Genomic DNA, 21,702 nt, shown 5'->3' on the forward strand with positions numbered 1-21,702 from the left:
TAAAATATTTTATGGCCTGTTTTTAATATCACTTTAAAAAGTTGAAAATCGCTAACAGAACAGATAGAACAGCTGAGAGACTAGCAGAAGCAAGAACCAAATTTTCGACTGAGTAGGCCACCTCACGCGAAGAGTTGACTCATTGGAAAAGACCCGAATGCTGGGTAGGATTGGGGGCAGGAGGAGAAGGGGACGACAGAGGATGAGATGGTTGGATGGCATCACTGACTCGATGGACATGGGTTTGGGTAGACTCCGGGAGTTGGTGATGAACAGAGAGGCCTGGCGTGCTGCAATTCATGGGGTCGCAAAGAGTTGGACACGACTGAGCGACTGAACTGAACTCTCCTCTAAGAAAGAAATACAAGTCTTAAGTTAATCAATGAAAAACATTTGTGGATGGTAGGAATTACACTTACCAGTAAACATTTTAGTAACAGCTTTGCTCTGTTTTCGGGCAGAACAGAGAAGCAATAGCCATGGTGGAAAGAACTCGTGGTGACCAGCCAAAAGCTCTGCCACAGTCCCAGATAAGCTGGTGGACGTCTGTTCTCCTTCAGTAACGTTACACCCTTCGTCCACAGAATCCACAAGAAGATAGAGGCTTTGCTGGGGTGGCTTCATTCCCAAAAGAGGGAGCAGGACACACCTGTAAACCACATCCATATGAGCACTTTCAGTGTTATTGGCTATGATATTAAGATTTATTATCCGAACACTAGAATTATAGGTTATAAATATTGTTTGAAGAAAGATAAAGTTTTAGAATAAAAATACTGTACAAGTTTCAATTCCATACCTTAATAAGAATACTGGTCCTAAATAGTTCACTTTTTCAAAAACAACATTTTCCACAGTAAAGTGTGTGAGGGTGTGGGTGAATTAGTGATTCAGTATACTTCAGGAAGGCAATAGGAACTTGAGAAAACAAGACTTCAATATTCCTTTTCTGATTTTTTTATCAATAATAAAAGCTTGAAATGTTTAGAACAAAGGTAAAATGTACAGAAAAAAAAAAACTGGGGATCACTTCCATAATATAAAAAAATATCAAAGTTTCTTTATAGAAGATTTTATCATCATGTCTCTCACGAATAGACTGCACTTGATCTAGTTTGTCACACGCAAATTTTATTTTAAAAGACTTTGCAAAGATAAACTGCAGTCTAGGTCCCATTTAATGTATGCTCAAATTTCAATGTAAAGAATAAATTATTAGGTTTAACCCCACAGCAGAACACATCTCCTACTCAGATTGTTTATACTGAAGTTGAATGCAACTTTTTCATAACTAAAATAATACTCATTCATTTTCAACAAATATGTATAGGAGCATTCCATGTGCTCAATGAAGCACTAAAAGATAAAATGGTGAAGAGGACAAACTCCATCTAATTATGAACACCAGAAATTTACAGATGATCCTTTCTACAATTCTCTTCTTAATCTTTCAATGCCAGTAGCAACCAAGATCCAATTTATCACTAAGTCTTCTCAATATTTCTTTATAAAAATATCTCAATCCCACCTTGGTCTGTATTATCACTGTATTCCAAAAACTACTGTCATGACTTTCATCTGGGAACCATAACAATGTACGTCTTCACCCACTCCCTCCACAGTTCCTACGGTGGCAGAGTAAACCTTTCACGAGATTGCTCCAGCCATACTAGCTTTCTTTTTCAGACCCCTTCTCCCTACTGTGTTTGAGATATATTTGTATAGAGTAAACCTTTCACAAGATTGCTCCAGCCATACTAGCTTTCTTTTTCAGACCCCTTCTCCCTACTGTGTTTGAGATATATTTGTATATATCTTGTGACAGCTCTTCAATAAGAGAACTTCTTTCCTTTGCAGGTTGGTGTATCCAGTGTTTAGGTTTCTAAGAAATCTCCTTATGACTCAGAGTTATGGGCATGAACAACTTTTTTGTGCTTTAACTTCTCTCCAGCCAATTAAGATGAGAAGCTGTGGGGATGTATATAAGGCAGCCTTTCTCACCACAATCCCCTCCCCACAATCCTCAAATGTCTGATTCTCACATATAGCTCATGTGTGTGACTCATTCTTCCCTGCCCTCTTTATTCTTCCTTTCTGCTTAACTGGGTCCAGGGAAGCTTCCAGTGTAAGTATCCTGTCTCCATAGTTCCAAATGAGAGCCTCTGTGTTCGTGATGATGTTCATGGTATGCATAAAAAAAGGTTCTGTCAGTTTTGTCTGCATCGCCATTTGACATTAACTTCTACATTTATCTTGAGGTTGGGGTTTACAGGTCTCTCGTAGTTTTACTTTCTTGCTATTTGACTGTTTCCCAGGACTTAGTCATGTTAAAACCAGAAGTCAATCTATGGCATTAAAAACGTTGAGCAATTTTTCCTAGCCTTGCCCTCAGCCCTAAACTCAAAGCTGCCATCTCCTTGTGGATGTCCTACAGGTATCTCAGATTTAATATGTTTAAAAAAGTATTCTCTTTCAATTTACACCCTAAATAAGCTCCTCCCCACTCAGCTCTCCATGTCAATTAGTGGTATCCCATTCCCCCTAGTTTCTTAAGTTAAAATCCTAGGACTCACTCCTGAGATCTCCCTGTTGTTCCAGCCACACTGCTGTCCTTTCAGTGCTAACAACAAGCTTTCCTCCAGTTAGGGTCTATGTACTTGGTACTCCCTCTGCCCAGAAAGCTCCCCCAGGCAGAACTGCTCTTCCTTCAGGTTCCAATACAAAGTTTATTCCTGAAGAGGCTTTCCCTGATCTGCTGCTGCTGCTGCTGCTAAGTCGCTTCAGTCGTGTCCGACTCTGTGCGACCCCATAAACGGCAGCCCACCAGGCTCCTCTGGCCCTGGGATTCTCCAGGCAAGAATACTGGAGTGGGTTGCCATTTCCTTCTCCATTTCCCTGATCACCATATCTTAAATAGTCTTCGTCATGTACTGCCGTCACCCTAGCACCTCATCCTGTTTTCCACGCACTGCTGATCATATTCTCAAAGGAACTTACTGCATTACTTGTGTACTGGTTTCACTGTAAGGCTGGAGTGAAGCTCCTCCACTTCCATGCTGCCACCCCGCGGGACCACGCCTCTCTTGTGCTGCCAGATGCCCAGCACTCAAAACCATTATTAGCACATCACAAACACTCAGTAAAGTTTGCTTCATGAGTGAATGACAATTAATAGGAAAACTGCTACTTCAAAACACTAGATAAAAATTTTACTAGACTCAGAATTCCCATCTTCAGTTTCATTTACTTCAACAAAAGAACTATATGGGGATACCTACACCACGAAGTGACACGCAGATGCACTTTTTCTACCAGGGTACGTTTTATCATTTTATAAAATGACAATCCCATCAAAGTACGTACACACAAAGCCCAGAGTGCGTTAGATAGTCTAAAACAGATTTTCCTGTTTGGGAATATATATGTATATATTTATAATCTTCAAAGTGAGATAATGTAATAGTATTACGTTATCACATTCATACAAAGAATACCACCATCTTTAAAAGCACCAGCATGCTACAGGGTTTTTACTTTGTATATGTATGTTATTAAATGTCCTACATTTCTTAGCTACATTATTAAAATTTAGAAAATATATATTACATTCTTAATATTGTTGAGTTTAATTTAAAGTCCTTGAGCAGCTTTCCCATTTGCAATTCTATCTTGAGTGTAAGCACCGTTAGCACCATGCTTCTGTAGCTGGCCTTCTCATTTCCAGGTCAAAAGGCAGCTGAAAGACTATCAGCAATTCTGAAATGAAATTCACTCTTTTTTTGTTTTTAATACAGTGAATTTACCTACTGCCCCTTTCTCAGAAGGCTAATTAACTTTTAAAAATTGCTACAAGTATTCTAAGGAATATCCTAGTAGATACCACATGTACAATAGTTTCTTAAGGTTTTCACTGTTGAACATGGGGTTCCTTCTCCTTCTCTGGCTTGCTGTCTCAGGTGTAGACAACTAGTTACACCTTCCAGTCTTACAATAAGTCTTTCTTCCACCCTTACAACAAAGTAAGCCCGACAAGCTGCGAGTTCAAGACTTTTCTTGAACCCATGAGAGCTTAGGTCAGAGGGCAACCAACGAGCCCCAAATCGAAGGTGACACAGACATCTCCAGGCAGGCATAGAAGACACATCTGCTTACCTGGGCAGATGCTCCTAGACACTGGAAAACAACCTGCATTAAAAAAAGGCAAAACATCTGAACTGACACCTCACCAAAGAAGCTATACAGGTGGCAAGTAAGCATATGAAAAGAAGTCCAACATCATGTGTCATTAAGGAATTGCAAATTGAAACAAAAAAGCACTGCTACATATATTTTAGAATGGCCAAAATCCAAACACTGACAATACCAAATACTGGCAAGGATGTGGAGCAATAGGAACTCTCATTCACTGCTAGTGGGAATGTAAAATGGTATAGCAAGTCTAGAAGACAGAGTGGCAGTCTCATAAAAAATTAAACATACTCTCATACAAACCAGCAATTGTGTCCCTGATATTTACCCAAATGAACTGAAAAGTCAAGTCCATGTAAACCCCTGCACACAGATGTATATTACAGCTTTATTCCTAATTGCCAAAATGTGGAAGCAACCAAGATGTCCTTCTGTGAATGTTAAAAATCGGTTAATAAACATCAGTTAATAAACATCCAGACAATGGAGTATCATCAGCTCTGAAAAAGAAATGAGCTATCAGGCCATGATGAGGCAAAAAGATAGGACACTGAAAGATGAACTCCCAGATCGGTAGGTGCCCAATATGCTACTGGAGATCAGTGGAGAAATAACTCCGGAAAGAATGAAGAGACAGAGCCAAAGCAAAAACAACACCCAGTTGTGGATGTGACTGGTGATAGAAGCAAGGTCCGATGCTGTAGAGCAATAATGCATAGGAATCTAGAATGTTAGGTCCATGAATCAAGGCAAATTGAAAGTGGTCAAATAGGAGATGGCAAGAGTGAACGTCAACATTTTAGGAATCAGCGAACTAAAATGGACTGGAATGGGTGGATTTAACTCAGATGACCCTCCTATCTACTACTGTGGGCAAGAATCCCTTAGAAGAAATGGAGTAGCCATCATAGTCAACAACAGTGTCAGAAACTCAGTATTTGGATGCAGTCTCAAAAACGACAGAATGATCTCTGATCATTTCCAAGGCAAACCATTAAGCATCACGGTAATCCAAGTCTATGCCCCGACCAGTAACACTGAAGAAGCTGAAGTTGAATGGTTCTATGAAGACCTACAAGATCTTTTAGAATTGACACGCCAAAAAGATGTCCTTTTCATTACAGGGGACTGGAATGCAAAAGTAGGAAGTCAGGAAACACCTGGAGTAACAGGCAAATTTGGCCTTGGAGCACAGAATGAAGCAGAGCATAGGCTAATAGAGTTTTGCCAAGAGAACGCACTGGTCATAGCAAACACCCTCTTCCAACAACATAAGAGAAGACTCTATACACATGGACATCACCAGATGGCCAACACCGAAATCATATTGATTATATTCTTTGGAGCCAAAGATGGAGAAGCTCTATACTGTCAGCAAAAACAAGACTGCGAGCTGACTGTGGTTCAGACCATGAACTCCTTACTACCAAATTCAGACTTAAATTGAAGAAAGTAGGGAAAACCACTAGGCCATTCAGGTATGACCTAAATGAAATCCCTTACGATTATACAGTGGAAGTGACAAATAGATTTAAGGGACTAGATCTGACAGACAGAGTGTCTGAAGAACTATGGACAGAGGTTCATGACATTGTATAGGAGACAGGGAGCAAGAACATCCCCAAGAAAAAGAAATGTAAAAAAGCAAAATGGCTGTCTGAGGAGCCCTTACAAATAGCTGTGAAAGAAAGAGAAGTGAAAAGCAAAGGAGAAAAGGAAAGATATACCCATCTGAATGCAGAGTTCCAAAGAAGAGCAAGGAGAGATGAGAAAGCCTTCCTCAGTGATCAATGCAAAGAAATAGAGGAAAACAATACAATGGGAAAGACTAGCGATATCTTCAAGAAAATAAGAGATACCAAGGGGATGTTTTATGCAAAGATGGGCACAATAAAGGAAAGAAATGGTATGGACCTAACACAAACAGAAGATATTAAGAAGAGGTGGCAAGAAAACACAGAAAAACTGTACAAAAAAGATCTTCACAACCCAGATAATCACAATGGTGTGATCACTCACCAAGAGTCAGACATCCTGGAATGTGAAGTGAAGTGGGCCTTAGGAAGCATCACTACAAACAAAGCTAGTGGAGGTGATGGAATTCCAGTTCAGCTATTTCAAATCCAAAAGATGATGCTGTTAAAGTGCTGTACTCAATATGCCAGCAAATCTGGAAAACTCAGCAGTGGCCACAGGACTGGAAAAGGTCAGTTTTCATTCCAATCCTAAAGAAAGGCAATGCCAAAGAATGCTCAAACTACCACACAGTTACACTCATCTCATATGCTAGTAGAAGAAGGCAATTGCACCCCACTCCAGTACTCTTGCCTGGAAAATCCTCTGGACAGAGGAGCCTGGTGGGCTGCAGTCCATGGGATTGCTGAGTCGGAAACGAATGAGCGACTTCACTTTCACTTTTCACTCTCATGCATTGGAGAAGGAAATGGCAACCCACTCCAGTGTTCTTGCCTGGAGAATCCCAAGGACGGTGGAGCCTGGTGGGCTGCCGTCTATGGGGTCGCACAGAGTCGGACACGACTGAAGCGACTTAGCAGCAGTAGCAGCATATGCTAGTAAAGGAATGCTCAAAATTGTCCAAGCCAGGCTTCAGCAATACGTGAACCATGAACTTCCAGATGTTCAAGCTGGTTTTAGAAAAGGCAGAGGAACCAGAGATCAAATTGACCACATCTGCTTCATCATCGAAAAAGCAAGAGTTTCAGAAAAACATCTATTTCTGCTTTATTGACTATGCCAAAGCCTTTGACTGTGTGGATCACAATAAACTGTGGAAAGTTCTGAAAGAGATGGGAATACCAGACCACCTGACCTGCCTCCTGAGAAACCCGTATGCAGGTCAGGAGGCAACAGTTAGAACTGGACATGGAACAACAGACTGGTCCCAAACAGGAAAAGAAGTACGTATATTGTCACCCTGCTTATTTAACTTATATGCTGAGTACATCATGAGAAATGCTGGGCTGGATGAAGCACAAGCTGGAATCAAGATTGCCAGGAGAAATATCAATAACCTCAGATATACAGATGACACCACCCTTATGGCAGAAAGTGAAGAAGAACTAAAAAGCTTCTTGATGAAAGTGAAAGAGGAGAGTGAAAAAGTTGGCTTAAAGCTCAACATTCTGAAAACTAAGATCATGGTATCTGGTCCCATCACTTCATGGGAAATAGATGGGGAAACAGTGGCTGACTTTATTTTGGGGGGCTCCAAAATCACTGCAGATGGTGATTGCAGCCTTGAAATTAAAAGACGCTTCCTCCTTGGAAGGAAAGTTATGACCAACCTAGATAGCATATTAAAAAGCAGAGACATTACTTTGTCAACAAACGTCCGTCTAGTCAAGGCTATGGTTTTTCCGGTAATCATGTATGGATGTGAGAGTTGGACGGTGAAGAAAGCTGGGCACAAAATAATTGATGCTTTTGAACTGTGGTGTTGGAGAAGACTCTTGAGAGTCCCTTGGACTGCAAGGAGATCCAACCAGTCCATCCTAAAGGAGATCAGTCCTGGGTGTTCATTGGAAGGACTGATGTTGAAGCTGAAACTCCAATACTTTGGCCACCTCATGCGAAGAATTGACTCATTTGAAAAGACCCCGATGCTGGGAAGGATTGGGGGCAGGAGGAGAAGGGGACGACAGAGGATGAGATGGCTGGATGGCATCACCAACTCAATGGACATGAGTTTGAGTAAACTCCAGGAGCTGGTGATGGACAGGGAGGCCTGGTGTGCTGTGATTCATGGGGTCGCAAGAGTCGGACACGACTGAGCGACTGAATTGAACTGATACATTTCCTGAAACCAACTGGATATACAATACCAAGAGTGAACCTTAATGTCAACTATGGACTTTGGATGATAATGATATGTCGATACAGATTCATCAATTATAACAAACACACGACTGTGATGCAGGATGTTTATAGTAGAGGAGGCTGTGTGTGTGGAGGTATGGGGATAAACAGAAACTCTCTGCACTTTCCACTTAAGAAGGAAGCAGTGAACCTAAAAATGCTCTAAAAAATGAAATTTACAAGTTAAAAAAAAACAGTATGGTATTTGCAGAATACCATAATGAGACATTAAGTCTAAAAACAGACCAGTTTTGTAAATATAGGAAGCTGATTTTTCACATTGTTGCAAAGACAATTCAATTGAGAAAGGAAAGTTTTTTTCAACCTAAAAAATTATACACAATATTACTAGATTACCCATTTTGAATTCTGAAGTCTAAGATTTTACTACTAGGCTTCTCATGATCCCATGGTTAAGCATCCGCCTGCCAATGCAGGGGACACCAGTTCGATCTCTGGTCCGGGAAGATCCCACATGTCACGAGGCAACTAGGCCTGTGCACCACAGCTACTGAGCCCGTGCTCTAGAGCCCGCAAGCCACAAGTACTGAAGCCCACACAGCCTAGAGCCTCTGCTCCACAACAACAGAAGCCACTACAAAGAGAAGCTGGAGCACTGCAACCAAGAGAAGCCCCCACTCGCTGCAACTAAAGAGAGCCTGCATGCAACAATGAAGACCCAACATACCCAAATCTCTAAAAAAATAAAAATAAACAAAATTTTACCACTACCTGGTGAAATCTGTCATCAAAATATTATACATTTTAAGTTTACCTAGAAGGTTAAATCCTATATACCTAGCACCTTTCTGAAATCATCTGGAAGTACAATGCTGGCATTCCAGCCTGTCATTTTATTAATGAAATATAAAATTCATTCAAAAGGCTATGCTTTAAAATAAATGTTTTAAAAACATAAAAAGTAGAAAAACTAAATCACTAATAATTCTTACTTAATATATCTTGTCTTAGGAAAACAGACCCAGGTTCTTACTTTTCTTTTTCTCTAGTTTCATTAAGATATATACTTGACAAACTACATTTTGTAAGTTTAAGGAATATAACACATGTATGTACATACTGCAAAATGTTACCACAGTAAGATTAATTAACACTGATTATCTCACAGTTATAATTTTTTTTCCGTGTGATGAGAACTTTAAGATCTATTCTCTTAGCATCTTTCAAATATACATTATTGCTAACTATAGTCACCATGCTGCATGTATACTCCCAGGACCTATTTATCTTGTAGTTGGAAGTTTTTACCTTCTGACCGCTTTCATCTAATGCCCCCAACTCCTAACCCCTGCTTCTGGGAACTACAAATCTGATCATTTGTATTTCAGTTAGTTTGGTTTTTAGATTCTGAATATAAGTGAAAACATACAATATTTGTCTTTCTACGTCTGAGTTATTTCATTCAGCATAATGCCCTCAGGATCCATTCATGTTGCCACAAATGTTTTCTATGGCTGAATTATGTGTATGTGTATGTATCACAATTTCTTTATCCATTTATCTAAATCGATGCACACTTAGGTTGTTTCCCTATCTTCTTTTAGAAATGAAATTACCCTCCAGTAAATTAAAGCATGTGAAAATGTGGAAGAGGGTATAATTGATACCTCAAACCAGTTAGCGATCACATATTATATAGTCATTATAAAATCTAACTAGTATCATCACTGGAGCCCATTATACAGAGTGAAGTAAGCCAGAAAGAAAAACACCAATACAGTATAGTAATGCATATATATGGAATTTGAAAGATGGTAATGATAACCCTATATGCGAGACAGAATAAGAGACACAGATGCATAGAACAATTTTATGGACTCTGAGGGAGAAGGTGAGGGTGGGACGTTCTGGGAGAATAGCATTGAAACATGTATATTATCATATGTGAAACAGAACACCATTCCATGTTCGATGCATGAGACAAGGGCTCAGGGCCGGGGCAATGGGATGGCCCAGAGGGATGGGATGGGGAGGGAGGTGGGTGGGGGGTCCAGGAAGGGGATCACATGTAGACCCATGGCTGATTCATGTCAATGTATGGCAAAAACTATTACAATAATGTAAAGTAATTAGCCCCCAACTAAAATAAATAAATTTATTTTAAAAAAAAATCTAACTAGTATAATTGATAATTAAAATCAGGCCAGGACTTCAGCCAAAATATAGGGTGAAATCTCTCTCTGAACATTGACCAGGATATTGTAGACTTCATGAACTGTTACCCCATTAGCTAAAATACAGCAGGGAATTATGAAATATTAAAACAAAAAGAAAACAGGAAAATACCAGAGTCAAAAATAAAATAAACATTTCACAGTATCAGAAACAGAAAAGAAGCAAAATGCTGTGAGCCTAAATCAGCCTAAAACTTCAGCCTGTCAAACAAGTCTGCAATGGCAGCCCGGAGATTAGATGGTGGAAGTAAAAACTGTGACCAGTTCTCCTGCCTCTACTAATAGGACTCAGACTCCCTGTTTGAAACCAGGGGCTGGAAGAGGGGCTCTCCCTATGAATAATGAAAGAAGGAAACAAACAGCACAGACTACCGCCTAGGGCTATGGCTTTCAAGAAGCAGCAGGGAGGGCAAAAAATCAGCCTCCATGGAGACAGGAACTCAACCTAAAAAGATCATGGGTCAGTGACTAAATCTACAAAATCACTTGTAAGGGCTTGGAGTAGGAGCTTCATATCTCAATTATTGACCATCATCCTAGACCTGCACTGATGGTAGGGAGTGGTGGGGGCAATCAGCAATTAGAGCAAGGAGAACAGAGGTAGAAATGGTGATTCAAACAGGAGAGTGAAAAAATTACAAAATTCTTGGTGCTTTGAAAGAAAGCAGCAAATGGAACAATCAGAATATGGGTTCATGTCCAAATGAAAGTAACTTAGAAAACTGCCAAAGAATTTAAAGAAAACCAATCTGCGGTGTTCAGATAAATAAAAGATTATTTTATTTATTTTAAAACGAAGTTACTTAACAAGCAAAGGCACAAATCAAGTAAAACAGGAGAGAACCAGAAAAATTTTCCTCATAGGGACTTTCACTGCCAGATAAAATGCAGTAGGTGGCAGCAGCCCAAAATTCCCACTGCAACAACTAGGAAATAACGTTGTCCATTACAAAATTTACATTTTTAAAGACATGAGAAGGTTGTTGAAGCAAGAGAGCAAAATGAATTAGAACTCCAGAGGACAGGAATTCATCCAAAAGGAACAAAACAAAAAGAAACCACCTGCTGATTTCTTCTAAGGGGTCATTTGCTGATTTGAGGCACATAGTGATTTTAGGTATGGACTAAGAATCAGACTTGGGCCACCCTGAGGGACTCTGCCAAAGAAATAAAACCACCCCAACTTTTAGAGGTCAGACATTTCTCTTTCAGAGAGCAGAGTCAAATCTGAAGTGTCCCTAACAACAGGCTGATCTTCTCCAAGGTATCTCTGCTAAATTCTGGGTTGTACTTTAAAAGTTGGGGAACTTAGGATGACTGTGTCTAAAAGTCCCCCACAGTCTGTATGCTGAAGACAAAATTCTACCAAAGGGAGGGAACTTGCTTTAAACACAAAACCCACCCTTTTCAAGACATTTGTTAGAATTTGAAGGTATAAAGGGCAGGAAGTCAAAAAACTGAATGAATACTTCTTGGAGAAGAAGTGAATTATCAACAGTCCTTTTGGATCTCTCAATCAAAAGCTGAGAAGGTCCACACCAAAATGACAGAAATAAACTAGCAGTCTCAGTAAGTCTTCAGAGGAGCCCCAGCCCAGCTCAAGCTCTACTTACAGCAGCCCCTCACTCTCTCTGCCCAAATGAGAAAAAAGAAAACTTTCTCTTATGAAAGATATTGTCTGGAACTCTGCATCATTTGACACTGTCTGACATACAATCAAAAATTATCGGACAGAAAAAGGGCAGAAATATGTGATTGGTAATTTAAAGGAAAAAGAAACAATAAATACAGATTCAAATCTAGATACTGTTGCTAGCACAGACTAAACTAACAATAATTAAAATATTAAAGAAAACAGATTGGGGAAAAAATGGATAAAAGATGAAGAATTTCAACCAAAAAAACTCAGAATCTATAAAAACAAAGAAGTAAAATTCCACTTTAGAACCAAAAAACTATGTATTTGATGTCAGAAATTCTTTGGGTATATTCAACACCATCCTGATAACAATGGAAGATGAGATTAACAAATTCAAAATAAAGGCCAAACGAAAATACCCAAACATGAGAAAAGAAGGCTAGAACAGAGTAGTGTGGAAAATACATGAGAAATGTATTTGAAAGGTACAACTTACACACAATTGTGGTCTGCAAAGAAAAAGAATCAGCTCGAAGTAAATAGATGAGACTTTTATAAAACTAATGAAAAAATCAATCCACAGATTTAGGAAACTCAGTAAATCCAAAAACAGAAAAACTACCAAGAAACCACACTTATGCAAGACAAAGTCAAACTACCAAAAAACAAAGAAAAAACCACAAATACAGAAAATTGTACAAGGAAACAAAAAAAAGAGAGAAGGCGTTATCAAAGGAGCAAAACAAGTCTTCAAGAAACTTTTCAACAGAAATGAAGATGTATAAGACATGCTAAAGGTAATAAGATGCTGAAGGAAATGTGCGTGCCTGCGCACGCACACACACACACAACACACACCTTCTAAACCTCTAACTGTACCAAACGGAAATATACTTCAAAAGTGAAAGTGATTAGAGAATAACAACTAATGAGTGAACTGTGCAAGACTGCTTTCTGACAATGTCAACATATAAAAATCATTTGAATCCCTACACACTAACATTTTAAAAAACACATAAAATAGTATTTACAAATAATATCATTTACAATAGTACCAAAAAAAAAAAAACCCCAAATATATGAAAATAAATCCAATCCAAAATGCACTGGACCTATATACTGGAAACTATAATACACTGCTGAGGAAAATTGGAAAAAAAAAAAAAAATCTAAATAAGTTGAGATGTACCATATTCATGGATTAGGGGATTCAACATTGCAAATAGGTAAATTTCCAGAAATTAATCTAAAATTCAATGCAATCCTAATAAAAATCTTAGTCAGAATATTTGTGCACTCAATCTCTCATGTGGCCCTCACCATACCCTCAAAAGAGAATGAGAGTGAAAAAACAAATACTGCATGTGTTAGTATTGTTTTTTTTTAAAAATTGACCTGGCAGGGGCCTACACCACACTTGGAGAAGCACTAAACCATCCATGCCCCACTTGCCTAGAGGACTATTTTATATTTTACACTTTCCTCTTCTCAAAGTTCACTCCCAACTACTGACCTTGCTTCTTAGATAAAAAATTATTTAAACACTTCTCACTACCTCTACCACTTCACCGAAGTCCAAGTATTGTCTCTCAACCTTAACTGCTGCACTAGCCACTTACTGGTTTCCTTGCTTGCATGTTTACCACCCCAGGACTTAACACAGTAGCTAGTGTGACACTTTAAAACTGTAAGTCATATAATGTTTTCCTACTCTGTTTAAAAGACTTAATGTCTTCTCATCTCCTCAAAGTGAAAGTGAATATCCTTATAATGGCCTCCAAGTCCATATATTATATGGCTCCTAACTACACCTCTACTTGTCTCTTAGTTTCCCTTTGGTTTTCTTAGATAATACTAAGCCAGTTCCCACCACAGGACTTTGCACTTGGAATTTCCTCAGTCTGGATACTTCCTACAGAATGCCCTAACTTTCCCTATATAAATAGCAACTCTTTGGCCCCAACCTACTCAGCACATCACTTCTATCATCCTTACTCTGTTTTTATTTTCCACATACGACCTATTATCTAGTGATAGGCTATGTATTATATAGTGTCTTCTTAACTTTTCACTTTTCTACCAACCACCCACCCCAACCCTCAAAATACAAGCTCAATAAATATAAATGATACTTGCCACGTTTTAACTAATATAACCCAGTATTAAGAATGCACCTGGTACATTCCTGCTATCTAAACATATTTGATAAAACAACAAAAGAATGAATAAACCAAAGCTGAATAGAGAACTCAGAAATAACATGCATGTGTGTGTATGTATGTGTGTATATGACGCAGTAGTATTAAAATCAATAGTGAAAGATGAGCCACTTAACAAGTACGACTAGAACAATCAAGTAGAAAACAAGTTTTTAAATTTTAAGACTGCAAAAGGCCAAACTATAAAGGAAATCATGAAAAGACTGATATTATATTCATTTTGCACATTTCAAAACAAAAACTGCACAAGCAGAATGACAAGACACAGGATCAAGGATATTTAAAATAATAAGATACCATTTCACATTCACCTTCCAAAACACAAAGAACTCTGACAATATGCCAAGTGTTGAGATCTAGTAGAGTAATGGAAACTCAAATTACACACTCTTAGAAGAGTATAAACTGATGTAATTTTAAAGAGTAGTTGGTACCATCTCCGAATTGAAGACAGATCTACACACCTTAAGATCCAAAATTTCACTTAATACTTGAGTATTTAATTCAACTTGGAATTACCCTTCATTTCTTTATTCTTAATATATGCACACTAGAATACCCAAGAATGTTCTTAACTGTTTTGTAAAGCTAAAAAGTTGACTACATCTTAAATGAGTATCAACATGACAGTAAATGAATTGTAGTATAAAAAATGAAATTCTATACTGGATAGTGGGTTTGCCAGGTGGTGCTAATGGTAAAGAACCTGCCTGCCAACTCAGGAGACCTAAAAGACACGGGTTCGATCCCTGGGTAGGAAAGATCCCCTGGAGGGGGGCACAGCAACCCACTCCAATATTCTTGCCTGGAGAATCTCATGGACAGAGGAGCCTGTTGGGCCACAGTCCATAGGGTCACAAAGAGTCGGATAAGAATGAAGTGACTTGGCACGCATGCACAATACTGTACAGTAATGTGAACCATGTAGATCCACATATAATAACACGGCTAAACAAACAAACAAAAAACAATATTACAAAGAAAATATTGCAGGATAGTACTAGCAATACAATACTATTTATACAGAACAATGTTTTTCAAAGTGTAGTATGGGATCCCTAGAAGTCCCTAATCAGGGTCACAATAAAACTAAGATGTTATTTGCCTTTTTCACTCTTGTTCTTTCTCAAGGATAAATGGACTTTTCCAGAGGCTGCATGCAGAAACATACCATGATAGTCCAGCTGTCTTTTATTAAGCCTAATATTAAAAAGATTTGCAAAACAATGTAAAACAAGCTGCTATGTGTTTTTTTTTTTCCCTTTTGTCTTGGGCAATTCAGTTATTCTTTCATTAAAATATTATGTTAACATATAAGATTTATTACTATTAAATATGTTAATATATATTAAATATTAGTTTAAATTTCAAATAAACAAATATTGATACACAGACATAATCCACATAAACAAATTCTTTGTGGTACTCAATAATTTTTAGGAGTATAAAAGGGACCTAGAATAAAAAAGTTTGAGAATTGCTGACATGGAATTAAAAATGTACAGAACTAAATAAAGCATGTAACAAGTATGTATAAATACATATATATCTCTCCATGTATATAAACTAGTCAAACTACATATGCATAGCAAGCAAATTCACCGATGGGTCACCTAGATCACAATTAGAATGAGATACCTCGGTGGCTTCAAATGTGGATTTTTTTTTTTTTTAAGAAACAGAAAATTCAGATTTAGAGTAAATGTGGCAAAATGAGTAGGTACACACGTCTGTCTATTTTATTAATTTTCCTGTATAACTGAAGCTTTGGGGATAGGAGCAATCTTATCATTTCCTCTATAATTTATTTTCTACAACAATTTCTTCCTCTTTAGTACCATTATTGTTTACCTTTCAATTCCTGTGAAGTTCACCATTTTGCAAGTTGCTTCTCTCCCTAAAGTAGCAACTTCACAAACATATTAACTGAGATTTAAATTGCAAAAGTTTTTTCTCCTTTCTAAGTGAGTATGAATTTTAAATGACAATGCCTGAAAGAATGATAAGAGTTTCAAGATGAAACCATGCATTTATAGAAGAGAGGCAAGAGGTGACATCATATGACTCACATCAAATAACATAAATCTGATGTTATTGAAAAGTTTCTATTTGATAAAAATTAATTTCAACATGAATTGTAAAAGACACTAGTAAAGTCATCAAAATGCTGGTTTTAAATACTTTTCATCTGTAACTATTTTATCTGTATGTATAGATTATTCCACAGGAAAACAGAGTATTTCAAAGCTGAATATGTTCACAGCAAATTATCAATGTGACAAAATTAATTCAGGAGTAGTGAGTCTCTGCTATATTCTAAGCCTAGAGATACAAAGGCCCAAGACAGACAAGTACTCTGCTCATTCCAGATAATCCCCAATCATGAGAGATACTGAAAATTAAGACAAAAAGAAGGCAAAGTGGGATGATGTGATTTAAGAAAATGACTGCCTGGGGAGACTCAATGGACAAAGGCAGCTCTCCAAGGAGGAAACATTAAAGCTGGTACACTTGAGTGATATCAGAACAAGTAACCACACAGATATCTGTTGGCCAGAACCTGACCTATTATAGAACAATAATAAGGACAATGTGGATGAGGAACAAAGAACAAGGCTGAGAACAGTCAAAGTCAATGGCTAGGCAAGGGCCAGACCATGTAAAGCTTAGAATTTATTATGAAGGTAATGAGAAGCTATCTGCAAGTTTTAAGCAGAGAAATAACAAGATCTGATACCCTTAACTAATCTGTGAAGATAAGAGGGATAATAGCAGCAACAAGACCAGTTAGGACATCACTGCAAGGGATATGGGAGTAGCAGCAATGGAGATGAAGAAAAATTGAGGTATTTATCTTGGATACAGAACAAAAGTAGCTGCCAGAATCAGAGTAGGGGAGGAGTGAAATTGGGGGATCACTGGGGACTCTCAGATTTTTTATGAAAATTAATGATTTCCTATTTGAAATATCATTTCCTTAATTTTTGGATTGTTAGTTTTTTCCACAAGAGTGGTATACCACAACCACCTCAAAACTCAGGAGCGTAAAATAATAATCATTTATACTTTGTCCTGTGTCTGTGCATTTGTTGTATTCCAGACTTAGAGTCAAGCTTTGAGTTGGGTCAGGTTTGCACCACATCCCCCTCATCCTCTTGGGACCAACTAGCTGGCCAGAACATACCCTTCTCAAGGTGATGAGGCACAAAGAGGAGAAGCCCAACCACTCGTGCACGTGCGAAGTCTCTGTTTGGAGCACGTCTACTAGCATCCCCCGTATCACATGGCTGAGCCAAAATCAAAAGGCAGAGAAGGACACGTCTCTAGTAGAAGCACTGCAATATCATGTGGGAAAGACCAAGGATACATAGAGAGAAGAACAAGAGCAAATAATTCAATCCACAGCAATATATCTACGTATTCACTTCTGGCGTCACAACTGTAAAAAGGTTTTAAGTTCTTGAAACATTCCAAATCGTTTTTCAAGATAACCACAAATAAGATATAATTCTCTTAATTAATTCTTATTTTCATTAAGTAATTACACGAACATTTTCAAATTCTACATTATTATCAAAGATTATTTAGCTACACTGGGCTTCCTGGGTGCCACCTGTGGTAAAGAATCCTGCCAATGCAGGAGAAGTAAGAAAAGTGGGTTCCATCCTTGGGTCAGGAAGATCCCTGGAAATGGCAACCCACTCCTGTATTCTTGCCTGGAGAATCCAGTGACAGAGGAGCGTGGTGGGCTACAGTCCATGGGGTCACAAAGAGTTGGACACGACTAAGCATCTGAGCACAGCATTTAGTTACATTATATGTGTGGTAGAAAAGAAAATGATAATAGGGATATTTCTGAAATTAAGATAACATGAACGAGAAGTTGGTTTGAAATTTAAAACAATTATATATAGTATAGTCAAAGACAGGACTTTCCTGGTGGCTCAGATGCTAAAGAATCTGCCTGCAATGCAGGAGACCAGGGTTTGATCCGTGAGTGGGGAAGATCCCCTGGAGAAGGAAAGGGCAACCTATTCGAGCATCCTCGCCTGGGAAATGCCATTGACAGAGGAGCCTGGTGGGCCACAGCCCTTGGGGTTGCAAAGAGTCAGACACAACTGAGAGACTAACAGACTAACACAAAGAAAGCACTAGAACAACTAGAGAATAAAGATAGGCAACCAATCAGAATACACTTCAAAGATTTTTTTAAGCCAAGAAGAGTATTTACTTACTTTACTTTATAAAATCAAACCATTTCATTGTATAGAAACCATTTAAGCAAAATTGCTAAAAACAAAGTTAAAACTAAAAAAATCTGAAACCTATAACAAAAGGTCCATATTCTTACTAAGTATATTAAGTTCTTACTAAACAATAAGAAAAATGAGAATATTCTTATTCATATCTCTTATCAACTTTAACATTGTCTCATAAGCTTAAAAATATTTCCTGAAAGAATACATGAGCTTAATGTGTTCTGATGAAGTCTGGAAACATAATACATACTTTAGATGGAACAGAATCAAATTGTAAAGAACTTTTAAAGTCAAGTAGACAAATTTAAATTTGTTGTTTACATTATCACAGGCTCAGAGGAATGACCTAAAGAAAGCACTGTTTGATTAATTGGCCATTACCAAAAGGAATCACAATATAAAGATGCTAAGATTAAGTAGAGCACCTAGGAGGTGATGAACAAAATTCTAGATTAGGGTAAAAGAATTCAAGAACCATTCCAAGAAAAAGATGAGATACCATGGAATAGAAAAAGATAACAGAAAAAAGTCAAAAGAAAACTCTAGTATCTACCCTGAGCAGTGCTTCTCAAACTTCAATGCGCATAGAATTCACTTAGAAATCTTTTTAAAAGGCAGATTCACTTCAGTAATTTAAGATTCTGCTTTTATAATAACTTCCCAGGTTATGTCAATATTGTTGATCTCAAGATCATACTCTTAAGTAGAAAGGGTTTAGAAAATAAGAGTAATTATGGAGCAACTTAAATAACAATCAAGCCTTATATTGTATGTTTTCTTACTGGCCTGTGTCCCTCCTTCTTGGCACTTAGCAAAGCTGCATTTTGTAATTATTGTGATTATTTGTTCAATGTATTTCTCCCCACTTCTCAGTGTCCTGTTTGGTTCACCACTTCAGTCCTGTTATCTGCACATTGTCACACATCTGGCACACAGCAGGTACTTACTTTTTGTTTAAGAAATAAATCAATGAATCGAAATGCTAAAAGAGATGATGGGTTGAACAGAAGAAGGTAGGTGAGGGACACTCCAGTGAAAAGATATTTGTTGATCAGAATGAAGAGAAAGGTTGTTGATATAGACTGGATTGCTATCATGTTAGACATAAGCATTGGTAGCCATGTAAGTAAATTATTGAAGGAGTGTATATATAAACAGAGACAACCTGAAGAGGCTTTGTTGGAAAAACAGCCAGAGAGAACACAGAGAAAGCAAGCACCATCAAAGAATATAGTCAGACAGAGGATTCTGAATAGAAGAAAGCACTAATAACGAAAAAAAGCTTACTAACATACATCATCTAAGGCTAAAGATAGATTAAAAGTGGATTCAGAAGCTCTTAGGCTTAAACATCTTTCTGTAAATATGTAGATATCAGATTTAGTAGTTAAGAGTACTCATCTTAAGTAGTCTTAGATATACAAAACAGATAATGGAAAGTTACTATTTTGCCCTGAAAATACCCCACAACTGAGGGTAAGAAGGAAGAACACACTCCAGTCCCATTCTGTCCTTTGCCCCTTTGTTGAGTTTGCCAAAAATACTTGGAGTCAGTTGAGACAGAAGATAGACATCTGGCCATGTAAAACTATCTGAACCAATGCCATAGTCATACATGCTAATGAGCAGAGAGCAGGTTTATAAATTAATAATCACTATACCAGCCTGGTCTGCATTTAACACTCACCTAAATGATATAACATTTCAATTTCCTTTCTTATGCAAGAGCTTCAGCTGTCCTTCAATCAGGTTCAAACATATTCTAGATAGGTAAGAAGCAGTATTCACTCACTCAAACGATACTCATACGGCACTACGATATGCAAAGTGCTGTTCAAAGTGCTGTCATAAACATAAAATATTAATCAGCATGAATAATGTTATGAAGAAACATATGCCTAATAGAGGAGATAACAAAACATGTATGCATAAGTGATTACAAAAGTTGTTAAGAATCTGAAGAGCTATGAGGAAGAAGTATAAAATGTTTGAGGAGGAGATAAAAAGATTAGAAAGAAAATCCCACTATTCAAGGATTCCTATTCAACATAAGGAACAAATGTCAGAGTCCAGTCTTCTAGCTCCCAAGCTTTGTCTAACAAGCCATTGTTACTTTTCACCACTTTTCATAAAATTTCTCCGCTAAACTCTTAAAGTTTAGAGTTGTTCATCCTTAATTCATCACAGCTTTATTCCATTTATACTTAATTTGAGGTTACCACTGAAGAGATTTAATAATTCCTATCAACATTACCTGTAGCTCAGATGGTAAAGAATCTGCCTGCAATGCAGGAGACCCAGATTTGACCCGCAGGTCGGGAAGATCCCCTGGAGAAGGGCATGGCAACCCACTCCAGTACTCTTGCCTGGAGAATCGCATGGGCAGAGGAGCCTGGTGGGCTACAGTCCATGGGGTCGCAAAGAGTTGGACACGACTGAGCGACTAACACTACTACTCCTATCAACATTACAAAGAACAAAATCTTTTTACCCAACTTGGAAAACTGACATCACACAGAAAGCTCACATCTGGCCTTACAGATTGTTAACCCGAAATAAAAGAAAATAATATCCACTAGGAACAGAGCTTTGTACTTCCACTCCACATCCATCTATCTCTCCAAAAAGGCCCTAGCCTTGTCCACTCCACATCCATCTATCTCTCCAAAAAGACCCTAGCCTTGTCCACTCCACATCCATCTATCTCTCCAAAAAGACCCTAGCCTTGTCCACTCCACATCCATCTATCTCTCCAAAAAGACCCTAGCCTCGTGGACCCGGGAAGTGGGGGGGGTGTCGAGGACCATGATAGTAAGGTTCAGAAAGAAGTTTTCTGGTTGAAAAAATAACCATCTTTCATTGTGCTTCTGAACCAATCACAGGATCTAAACCCACTAACCCCTCCCTCATTCCTTAACTTGATCCTTTGGTCAAAAAAAAACCTGGAATTTGTTTTACAGTTATACGGCTACTAGGAAACTATCTCTACTGCTAACTCCAGAAAAGTCAATTCAACACAAAATGCAAAGTTTTCCCATATAAGCCTGAAACAGGAGGCAGAATGAAATAAATCAGCATTTGGTTATCTAAACAAGTAAAAATGTAATGGCTGTCATCTTAGTTCCATCACTAGAAATGGAAGAAATATATATATTCTAAGTGTAGTAACAACAGCTTTGCACTTTAACCAGTGAAGAAAGAAAAATGGAAAAGAACAAAAATAAGAAATTAATGTGTCTTCATTCATCATTCCCTTTAATGGATGATCCAATTCCATCCGTGTTAAAACATGTATGTGCTGCATCTACACAATAGCAAGTATTTAC

At 38.0% G+C, this 21,702-nt stretch overlaps 1 protein-coding gene across 5 annotated transcripts in view; it reads right to left on the bottom strand.

The window, feature by feature from the left end:
• ANKRD50 (ankyrin repeat domain 50) overlaps nucleotides 1–21,702 on the bottom strand; it is a 35,964-nt gene that overhangs the window by 8,754 nt on the left and 5,508 nt on the right. For 4 of the 5 annotated variants that reach the window (XM_081545037.1, XM_081545036.1, XM_081545038.1 and 1 more), the window contains exon 3: nucleotides 420–649. In XM_081545037.1, coding sequence (XP_081401163.1) covers nucleotides 420–649 — 230 coding nt within the window. Of the gene's footprint in view, nucleotides 1–419; nucleotides 650–2,997; nucleotides 3,091–21,702 lie in introns of those variants that run through there. The other variant, XM_081545040.1, reaches the window with a different exon arrangement.

The sequence above is a fragment of the Giraffa tippelskirchi genome, chromosome 11 (genome assembly GCF_054371585.1).
Source record: "Giraffa tippelskirchi isolate mGirTip1 chromosome 11, T2T-mGirTip1v1.2.pri, whole genome shotgun sequence".
NCBI classification, from domain to species: Eukaryota; Metazoa; Chordata; class Mammalia; order Artiodactyla; family Giraffidae; genus Giraffa; species Giraffa tippelskirchi.